The sequence below is a fragment of the Cariama cristata genome, unplaced genomic scaffold (genome assembly GCF_000690535.1).
Source record: "Cariama cristata isolate BGI_N322 unplaced genomic scaffold, ASM69053v1 scaffold16278, whole genome shotgun sequence".
Classification (NCBI taxonomy): Eukaryota; Metazoa; Chordata; class Aves; order Cariamiformes; family Cariamidae; genus Cariama; species Cariama cristata.
Genome location: NW_009631797.1, coordinates 13,193 through 24,252, shown reverse-complemented (window position 1 = coordinate 24,252; position 11,060 = coordinate 13,193). Strand labels below are relative to the sequence as shown.

Below are 11,060 nucleotides of genomic sequence, written 5' to 3'. Positions count from 1 at the left end.
AGTTCCCCGTCCCGTTACTTTGGCAGGCTGACTGTTTGCTGTTGTCACTTTTATTGTCAATAATCTTCAACAGGCGTGGCTGTGAGCGTGTGAGGTGTGAGTTAAATACATAACAAGTTTTTGTCGGCGTAAATACGTAGTTACTTCTTCGTCCTTGACTTTAAGAAGGCTCATTGGCTTTCCTTTTGCTTTTTGTTGCCGTCGGTGATGTCGAAGCTGAACGAAGAGCTCTGACTTTTACTGACTTTCCTGTAGTGGCTTTTTTGTCATCACATTATGGTGCAAATCTGTGTTAGCCCAGTAGCTTCCGTTTTTAGTGGCCGTTCCTTAAAATTGATTTTTTTGAGTTCATCATGGTTTTGTCAAGTTCAGTTTCTATATAAAGCTTATAAAGTACTTGTATCTTGGTTTTCACCTTGAAATGCATCAGATCTTATTATTTTCACAAATTATACTCTTAGTTTGTATTTTAGTAGTGTCTACAAAGTAATCTTAGATCTTATAAATGCTATTTTTTAATCTCAACGATGTTGTTGCTTGTATATTTTTATGTGAATGAGACTGCTGAGTACAATTCGCTTTTATTACGTCAATTCTTAGCGAATATAGAACATCAGATAAAGCAAAATGAAAGTGGATGCTTTATCATAAAGTTCAAAATCGTGCATTTCAGTAGTAGTATTCAAAATTAGTTGCTAACAGAACTTTTTGCACATTTGATGGCTGAATACGATTGCTTTTTAGTTGAGAAACACGTGTGAAAGATTTGTTAGCAGATAGGCTGATCTGAACAAGAACTTGCATTTAAGTCTATAAAACTTGCAGGGAAAAAGATTACATCTTTTCTTCTTTGTATATAGTAACGATATAAAATTACTGCGAATTCTAAATGTACTTTCAAACTCGTTAGGATAACAGTTAAGAGCAGTTTTGTCTTTTAGTTGCATTACATTATTAATACTCCAGCCATACTTAAGAAGAACACGTAAACTAACAAACGTCAAAAAGAAGGTGCTACGCTAGGTGTGGTTTCAGTTAAGTACCAATAGTACTAGATAACAGATACAGATTTATGCCACCTTCTCTTCTATCGGGCCATTATTAATTCCTTGCAAGATAAAGCAAGTAACAGCAATTACATTTTTGGGTTAAAGATGATCTGGTTGATACGCTGAGGTATGGGGTGCTGTTAATACATATTCACTTGGTTGTGCGTGCACAGCTGTGAGGCAACAGCAGCGGCTTCCTCAAGTCTGTGAGGGCAGCTGCAAACAGCAGTGGTGGGAACGTTAAACCTCAGAGGTCCTTTGGACCTCCCACAGTCCTCTCGTCTGTAGTTTGTGAGCCAGAAATGCTGTTGCAGCTAGGTGACATTCTGCAGAGGAGGAAGGCAACATACAGGGAAAGCGTTCATCCGTCCAGGTTTTGTATTACCAGAATGTTTAACTTCTGGCAAGGTGAAACGCGTTTAAACTGGTAGTCAGTGTATGTTGAATGTATGGGAAACATCTATTACTTATCTTGGTTTCTCAGAAACTAGTGACTAAAATAAATTAGTCTCGCAGATAAGAGCAAGAGGCTGCAAACCGTACTTAACTTGGTAAAAGTTGTGATTGTGTTCGGTTCAAGCTGTGCTGCTGATGTAATGTTCTCTTTATGATGCGTAGAATAAACACATTTAGAGGAATGATGCCTGAAAATGTCGGATTTTACAAAAGATGCATGTTTTGCTAAAGATAACCTGTGACATTTTTAGAGAACCTGTCCACTTTGTTTTCTGCAACAGACCTTTGATATTTATTAGCAGGTACCCTCTGGCTATAGAGGCGCTGACGATCTGTCCTACCTTGCTTTATCCAGACTTTGCTAAGACAAAAAGTACATAACCAGAGAAGAAAACAGTACTTGCATGTTCTTGCTTACGCTTTTCAGAGAAATGTGGGCAGCCTTAAAAATTGTGAATAAACTTGTGTTTTGAGGTCAAATTGACTGTAAAAAGGTAACTTTAAAACGTTACTTGCTGTAGCTTGTCATTTTCAGGAAACTGTCCAGATAGAAATTAGTTATTTAGTCCAGTACTGATGGGAATAAGTCATCCTTTGCCTGAAGATTTAGAGTTGAGGAAAGCACATACACTGTGCTGGGAACTTTAAGCAGTTGTTTTGGGATAGGCTGTTTCCATAATGCTCCTCTGCATACACCCTTATGGAACAAAACCTTTTTAGCTTTAAGGGTTGAAAGGCGGACAGTAATTTGGAAGCAATTCCTATTGCTGCAATCAAAAGTAATGGTCTGTTACAATGCTGAAAGTGTAAGAATGCTCAGAAGTGACCGGACTATTTGAATTACATAGTAGAGAGTGTTTACAAAATTATAATCAATTATCAGAAATTGTCTTTGTGTATAAACTGGTCAGGGAATCCAAGTTTTATGGATTCTGCACACCTGAAGTTTTCTGTTCTGTACTGGCATGTAAGCATATGCTTTTATTTTTGTGTTTAGCAGACTCTCGTTCATGATACATGCAGAAGGAAAGCATGAAAGGAAAATAAAGATTGCACAGACAGACATGGATCTTATGTTTGCTGTCTTGAGAAATTAATGGTCTATTGAGTAGCGGAGAGGAATGAACTTTGTGTGAACTGATGTGCACGACTCTCTCAAGTACTGAAATGCATGGTAGCGGAAGTAAAGCTTTAGTATGTTGTATAGATTGAGAGTTCAAATTATCAAATCACTTTCAGATGTGTTTTGTAAAACTGACAAGATAGCTGTATCTTGGTTTTACTTGTTACTGAAAGTATTGTGTTGAATAACGATGTATTACTGTTCTACTTAATAAAAATAAAGCCTTCAACTCTTACGGTCATGATAGGTAGGCCCACAGTGAGCTGTATTGTATTGCTGCAGCCTCGAACAGGCACAGTCTATCCAAAATTATTTGTTGCAGGATGTGGACCCCAAATGTTATGTATTTTGTGTTCATTTTCAAAAGAAGTCATTTCCCTTATTTCAAATCACACAGAGTTAGCGGATTTTGAATGAACTTAAAATTCTGTCTTCGTTACTGGTTTGGTTTGTGTTCCCCTCTTGTTGTGGAAGTAAATAAGTTTCCCGCTTAAGTTTTGTTTTCATTATCTTCAAAAACATGTTTAAGTACTTGACTAGGTACAGTATCAGTGCTCCTAGATGTCTGTGTTCCGTGAGACACTACAAAGCACTCACGTAGCAAGGAAAGCTGTTTAATACAGTAGCTCTGACTTGCAGCCTTGCATATTTTTTAAGAAAAAACAGTAATAAATAACAGTGGGAAGAAAACTTTTCCTGTTCTCCTTTCCCTAGGAAGATGTTGATATTCCCAGTAGGCGAGTTCTGATTACTGGTGCTACGGGACTTCTCGGCAGAGCTGTGTTTAAAGAATTCAATGAAAATAATTGGAATGCAGTTGGCTGTGGATACAGGAGAGCTCAGCCCAGATTTGAACAGATCAATCTTCTGGACTCTATTGCAGTTCATGACATCGTCCATGATTTTCAGGTAAGTTGCTGGAGTGTGAGGTAGATGGATAGGGTAATCAGTTGACCGTGCTGTTCTGATACTGAGTTCATGTGGCTTTAGTGGGCAGAGCTCTGAAAAATTTATGGCTGCCTTTTCTGCCATATCTGGAGTGTAGGTTTGCTCTGCAGCTAATAGATAGTTCTGAACTTTGCTATTGTTGCCATAGACTGCAGATAACAGATGTACGTGTCAGAAACTTGCATTGATAGTTGAAAGAAAGAGAAATGTGAGTTATTGACATAGCTATATGAAGCCGTTCTAGTGAAGTTGATGCATACTTAAATACAAGAGCAGTAACTGTATGTCTAGTGTGCAGTGCAGTAAGAAGTTCAGTTTTTTCAATCTAACTTGCAAGGGGTACATAGAAAACCTGAAGTACATTATGCATGGTGCCATTTGACAAAACAGCTTTAAATATCTTGTTAATAGTCTGCGTATGTCAAATCAGCCATGTGTAAATGGCTTATCTAAAAATGTTAAGTACCATTATGTGTGTGTGTTATTATTGTATTTTATATTACTATACAGAGTTAAAAAGGAAAAAAAAACCAATAACTTTGATCTTGCTGTAAAATTGAAGCTACTGAAGATCACAGTTGCAAAAGTAATGATCAGGTTTTTTTGGTATCTTGAAGCAGCATGGTTCTGTTTTACCTCCTGAGGAAAACATGTTCCTCAGAATGCCGTGATTAAAAATAATACCTCTACTTGTATTACTTCTCACAACTTAGTGAAATGCCTTTTTGCCTGAGGGAGTTTATCGCTAGAGCTAGGGTGCAACTGCAATCTTGGCAATGTTTGTTGTTTAAAATTAGTCTTTAATTTCCAGCCTCATGTTATAGTGCATTGTGCTGCTGAGAGAAGGCCAGATGTTGTGGAAAGTCAACCAGATGCTGCTTCTCAGCTCAATGTGGCTGCTGCAGGGAACCTAGCAAAAGAGGCAGGTAAGGAGACCATCTCGTGAATTTGGTTTGTTATTAAAATACTGCATTTATTTATACAGAGACATAAATAGGAATAAGTTACTCAAAAGTGCTGAACGTCATTTCTGTGATCAGTGTGTCCTCAATCCATTTTCTCTAAGGGTAGCGTGCCTGTCTATGTGAAGGATCCATGAACAGACAAAGCAGCGAGAATGAATGGGGCTAGAAGATGAGGTCCTTTGGAGATTTGTTTAAAGGTCATTTATTGGGACTTAAACCAAGGCATGAATTAAAATAAACTGTGTATAAACATTTTCTTCCTAGCTGGAGTTGGAGCGTTTCTGATCTACATTAGTACAGACTATGTATTTGATGGAACAAGCCCTCCTTATAAAGAGACTGACGTACCAAATCCCCTGAATTTATATGGTAAAACCAAACTGGAGGGTGAAAAGGCAGTCCTGGAAAATCATGAAGGTAAGAATACACTCATACATTTTTTTAATAGACACTTTCTATTTTTACTTAGGTCTGACTTAGTTTAATAGACTTGTAGGTCAGTGGTTAAGTTGCAAACACATGGAAATGAGATCAAGAAAAGAATGTGATTTAGGAGTCAGTCTCTTTGCTCGTAAACAATTCCTATTGCTTATAAGTTGAGTAAAGCTTTATTTCTTACTTGTTCGGATCTTCATGTGTTACTAGTTTCTGCTGATGGACATTCACAAGCCTTTGTCTGCTGTGAATCAGCTGTTCCTAAGGAAAGATAAAACACATTGTCGATGTATTATAATGGTACAAGCTTTACCACATAATATATAGCTGCTGTTATTTAGGAGGATGCATTGCAATTGTTCTAAGTGTATGTTTACTCAAACAGAAAACCAGACTTGCGATTCCATAATAATACAGATAAAATCAACATAGGATTTTGCTGTTACTTTTTTGGTTTTCTTGCTGATCTCCTGTTTTGCTCTAATTACATAAGCCATCAGGCCATCCTTTTTATTTTTTACCCACCTAGCTTACCACACACGTTGGATTCCTGCTTGTAACACTTTCTAAAGGGTTAGTGACATATTTCTGGTTTTAAGCATCTACTTTTTTTTCTTTATTATTTAAATCTTTTCTTAATGGAAATTAGCATTCAAAATATACAAGCATAACTTAAAGTCTACTTAGTAAGGGTAGAAAAGCTTCGAACTGAACATATTCCCTTGCACTTAAGGTTTATTTCTTGTATAAAAGAGAAGTTTGGTTTCCATTCAGAGATTATAAGGAAAGCACTTCTATCTTCTCAAAGAACTTGAAGAAAATAATCTCAGTGTACTTGCAGAAGAGGCTTCTGATATGTCAATATGATACTTGCACTGAGATTCTGTTCTGCCTAACCAGAACTGAACAGTTGCTAATTAGTGTGAGGGTCTTTCAGTAAGTAAATATATACTATATTTGAAAATGATAAGCCTTAATATAGGTTTGTCATTACTAGTAAGAAACAGATTTTCTAAAAAATAGTTTGATAGGAAAAGTCTTACTTAAGTAAATATCAATTTAAATAAAAAGTTATTCACACCATCCCTTACTTAAATATCATCTCTGAATTTGACTGTGATGCTGTTTGCTCCCTCTTCTAGATTGGTAATGAAGATAAGACTGCACCAAATTCAAGTACGTGTGGGTATCTTGCTAGATCCTTCCCCCAACTCAACACTTCAGTTTTGTTTCATAACCTTTTTGAGTGTGATCTGTCAGGCAGTAGTGGGTTGCAGCAGAAGGAATTTTGAGATGGTGCTGAGTGAGATGCTTGAAAATGTCCATTCTATTGTTTCATACAAATATTTTACATGTATTAGTCTTCCAACCGCTAATTTGCTAATATTTTATAGGTAGAATTCAGTTTATCGAATGCAGTTGTGTGAAGAACTTCACCATCCATTTCTGTTGTATAATTCAAGAATTGCCACTAATAATTTGGGGGTTTTCTGTATTTTTTAAAAATATATTTTACTTTGCTTAGGAGGAGATACAAGTTATAGTTAGTACTCGTGCTTATAAAACTAAAAAGTTTCAGTAGGTCTTCAGAACCATTAGTAATGAAGCTAATGGTTTCCAAGTCTCAGCTAGCTCTCTGAGAACAAAAGGCAGGCAGTCTTTTTCTCAAATAATGAATACTTCTAAAGTTATTAAAAAAGAGATATTTCAACCAATATTTAAAGAGAGGAAGAACATATTTGCCGAGTGACCAAAGAACGGTTTTTAGAGCAGAAGGAAATCAGTGGCATGTTGGGGTTTTTATTGTATTTATTTTTCTTGTGTAAGTGCTTTTGGTTTACTTTTCTGAGAGAGTAATTTGTGTTAACTTTTACCTTTCTAATAGCTATATATTTTCCTACAAATCTTTAAGAATTGTAATGATTTGGTGACTTCCATTTCTAATTTCAGGACTGATTGTATTTATTTTTTTTTCTTTAAGCAAAAATATCTGTATTACTTTTAATGAATTTGTCATAGCCTTCTGGGATTTCCCTTCAAAGAGTCCTTTAGAGTCTTGATAACTGAGATAGACTAGTAGGATGTATTCCATCGTAAAATACCCTTCTCTGTGCACTTGCTTACTGTTAAATTAATTTCTCAAATCACTATCTTGAAATCTAATATTGTTTACTGCTATATTCTGTGAACCTATTTCTTATTTGTCAAGCTTTTTATTCTTTCAAAGGTTCATGTCTCTCTCTCTGGTAAATAACATCCTGCTTTATGCAGGAGGCTTCTGCATGCTTGGCAAAAAATCTGTCTGTAATTGATGCCGGAATATGGTGGTTTGTGATTGCTGGGAATTTTTGTTCTTGCTCTCACCCAGGGAGGATGGAGAGTGCTGGAGTAATTGCGTAGTGCAGTTGGGTTTTTTTTATTTTTAAATTTTTCTTCTAACCCAAACAAGCCTTTTCTTTTTTCTATTGCGGTGTTAATGAAAGCTTGTTAACTCTCTGGAAGTCAATGGCATAAATGAAAATAAGTTTATATAAACTTAGTGTTTATAAACTGTTTTAATTGATACAAATTAAAATGGTATTCTGAGAGTAAACATATTACTTGCATTTTTTTTGCGATTTGTAGGTGCTTAATATCACCAACGTATTTTTTAACACTTCCAAAACACTTTTCAGGTTATGCTACAGGATTCATACCTAATCATAAGAATGTTATAGTTTTAAAATATTCTTTCTTTTAGGTGCTGCAGTACTTAGGATTCCTGTCTTGTATGGAGAGGTAGAAAGACTGGAGGAAAGTGCCGTGACTGTTATGTTTGATAAAGTGCAGTTCAGTAACAAATCTGCCAACATGGACCACTGGCAACAAAGATTTCCTACTAACGTCAAGGATGTAGCAGCTGTTTGCAGACAACTGGCAGAGAAGAGAATGCTGGTAAGAATATAAAGAAACAGGCCTCTTCAAAGTAAAAACAGTTTGAGTTCTTGGCTTTGTTTTCGAACAACTGAGAACTGCATATAACCTGTGTTATTTTTTGCATTTCTGGAACACTGGGAAGGAGGAAAGAACTAGCTATAATACTACAGTATCTTTACATGACAGTGTGTGGTTATTCTGATATTTGAAACAGAAGTGAGTGAAGTGATGGGACAGATCCTTCTGAAAATAATCATCTGTCTTCTAGTACACAGGAGAGAAATGCAAATGCCTAACTGATTCTAATATGCATGTTACAAATTGCTGGTTTGGACTAAAAAAACGCCACAGTGGTTGAACGTAATTCTCAAAGATGTCGTCCTTTATTGTATTAAGAACACTAAAGTGTCAAAACCAAGCCACTGGACTTAAATACTTTATTTTGTTCGTTCACCACAGTATCTTCAGATTACCATCTTTGCAAGGTAACAAAACCAAACAATGACCTTTATTTTTCATACGTATAACTTGGGGAAAAATGGACCATGCACATATGCTGGACGTGGTGCAATCAGTTTTTTTGATAGGACTTGTACATGGTTTATGGTTTAACATTGAGAATGTGTGCGGTGCCTTTTGCATTTGTTTTTAAGTAGGTGAATAGCATAGAATAGCCGAGTTCCTCCTCCCTAGCTATTTGACCTTGGTTGTTGGTTGGCTTGCTCCCTTCCCTCCTGTTAATTCTACAGAATACAAGCTGTTTGTGAAGAGTCAGGTCCCATCTATGTAACACCAGTTTGGAGTCTCAATCCATAGTCAGGTGTTCTCTGAAAATGTGCGAGACACTTCTAGAACATCAGTGAGGTGCTGTAACATGCCTTTCAGGACAGGGTCTTGCCAGAAGATTATTCTGCACAATTCTTGCACAGGAATTAGCCTGAGGGCTAGCTAGCTGCTTTTTTTCACTGGTTTCCTGTTTCTTCTGTAGGACCCATCAGTAAAAGGAACATTTCACTGGTCTGGCAATGAACAGATGACTAAGTATGAAATGGCCTGTGCAATTGCAGATGCATTCAACCTTCCCAGCAGCCACTTGAGACCAGTAAGTGATGTGGTTGACCTGCAGAAAGATGGATGTGCTTAATTGTTTCAAGTAGTAGGTCTCACGCTAGCTATACAAATGAGCTTCATCTTCAGGACAATCTGTGTGAGTATGTCTAGCACAGCAGATGTATTGCTGAGGATGCTGTCTGGTATCTTAACTCGGGAAAACAACAGATGCTTCGACCTGCTGAATTATGGAAATTACTCAGTCAGGAACCAGTTTTGCAGTCTGTAGCGTAACGGTACTTCTGCAGAACAGTTCTCCTTAGTCACAAGTAAATCCATATTTTTTGTTTTATTGTCCTTAAAAAAGCTTACAGATTGACAGAACATTACCTTGAAGGTAGGAATCTGCAAGAACTTTTTGATGTCCAGGTTTAATTCTGAATACATGCGCTGAAGCACTTCAAATCATTTTTGCTTTGCTTAAAATACCTGTACGGTAATTTTATTGACACTGAAAAGAAGGGCTACTCTTAAAGACATACTGATAATGTTGTGAGAATATAACATGTAAATAAGGTTTTATTTATATCCAAAATGAATTCCAAGGATCCTGAACTAGGAAAGGCTGGAACTGAAATGGAGCTTGGAAGATGGAGAGGAAAAGAATGAAGAACACTAAGTTAGTCTGAATTTTTTTCTAGCCAAATCTATTTCTCTTTCAAGTGTATTGATCAGGACATGGTTTTGGCAACATTTTAGACCATTTTTTACGTTATGATTATAGTCATGGGGTGAAAATAGGAATAAAATGTAGAAAAGCATAAGTAGTGAGCAGTAATTGAGAAAAATTTAACTGAACACACTTCATGTTGCCTGGCCTGACACCTCTTATATTGAAATTAAGTTAACCATAAAACAAGCAAGCAAACAAACAAAAAACCCCAAACAAAAAAAAAAAACCACCCACAGAATAGCTGGAAGGGAGGAGGGCACCATACCTATGTAGAAAGCTATGAAGGAAAACTTCTAAATTAGCATATATAAGAATACATATTTTTCTGTCACTTCTGATTATTTATTGGTGTGTTGGGGTTTTTTTCTGTTTATTTTTTAGATTACTGATTGTCCAGTTGTGGGTGCCCTTCGTCCGAGGAATGCTCAGCTAGACTGCTCCAAGTTGGAGATGCTGGGGATAGGTCAGAGAACGCCATTTCGAGCTGGGATCAAAGAATCGCTTTGGCCTTTCCTTGTTGACAAGAGATGGAGGCAGACAGTCTTCCATTAGTTTGTAACTTTTTTAGTAAAAGTATGGTATGTGGCACTTTTTTAAAAGAAAAAAATAGTTTTGTATGAGTGTTCTTAAATTGTGACATTTATGAGTTTTTTCATTTAATCAGGTAAGCATACGGTCTTGCACTAGTAAAATTGTTAGCCTAAAAAAAAAAAGTTCAGTGACAGAAACTGAGCCTATTTTGATGTCATGGATCTTTCCTTCCGTTCGTACCAGTCTAACTTAATGTCTGTTCCTAGCAGATTATGATTCTTAGTAATCAGTACCATTTGATGCTAAGAATGACTCAGATCACTTGTAGACATTTTTGGCTGAAATATGTTGTTGATGCTTAAGGTCTGTGCCATTGTTGTATATACCATTTCTCTTCATTAAAAGTCATGGTCAGTTACTTTATCACCAAAAATCTGAGTTTTTTTGTTTTTAACTTCTGAAGGTGGTGTTCTTACGAAGTTAAACTGAAGTAGGAATCATTAAATGTTTGTTTTGCTTGAGCTCTGATAAAAATGTTTTTTAAAAAGTGAAACTTTATTTTTGCAATTATCAAGTGTACTTTTTATGCTTGAAATATTTTCGGAATGTTCTGTAACTTGAATGCCTGCAGCTTCATATTTGTACAGTAAATTGTATGAATTTCTTTTAATGGTGACATGTAAAAGCTAGAAGAGGGTTGGGAGGGTGGGGCACAGACAGTTTTGACCTTTTTTTTTGGATGGGGTGACTGGAGTTGGAGGATTTTTTTTTTTTGAGTGGGAGTTTATTTGTTTTTTGTATAAAAGCATGAAATATCTTCATCTTTCTCTTTTTTTTTTTTGGGGGGGGGGGGG

General features: G+C 36.3%; 1 protein-coding gene across 1 annotated transcript in view; it reads left to right on the top strand.

Annotated features, from left to right (window-relative positions):
* The window catches only part of MAT2B (methionine adenosyltransferase II, beta), an 11,082-nt gene extending 100 nt beyond the window's left edge, over positions 1–10,982 (top strand). The window contains exons 2-7 of the mRNA XM_009706123.1: positions 3,343–3,537; positions 4,388–4,502; positions 4,806–4,958; positions 7,717–7,910; positions 8,881–8,994; positions 10,057–10,982. Of these exons, the coding sequence (XP_009704425.1) occupies positions 3,343–3,537; positions 4,388–4,502; positions 4,806–4,958; positions 7,717–7,910; positions 8,881–8,994; positions 10,057–10,227 (942 nt within the window). The 3' untranslated portion in view covers positions 10,228–10,982. The remainder of the gene's footprint in view (positions 1–3,342; positions 3,538–4,387; positions 4,503–4,805; positions 4,959–7,716; positions 7,911–8,880; positions 8,995–10,056) is intronic.
* Positions 10,983–11,060: the final 78 nt, after the last annotated feature.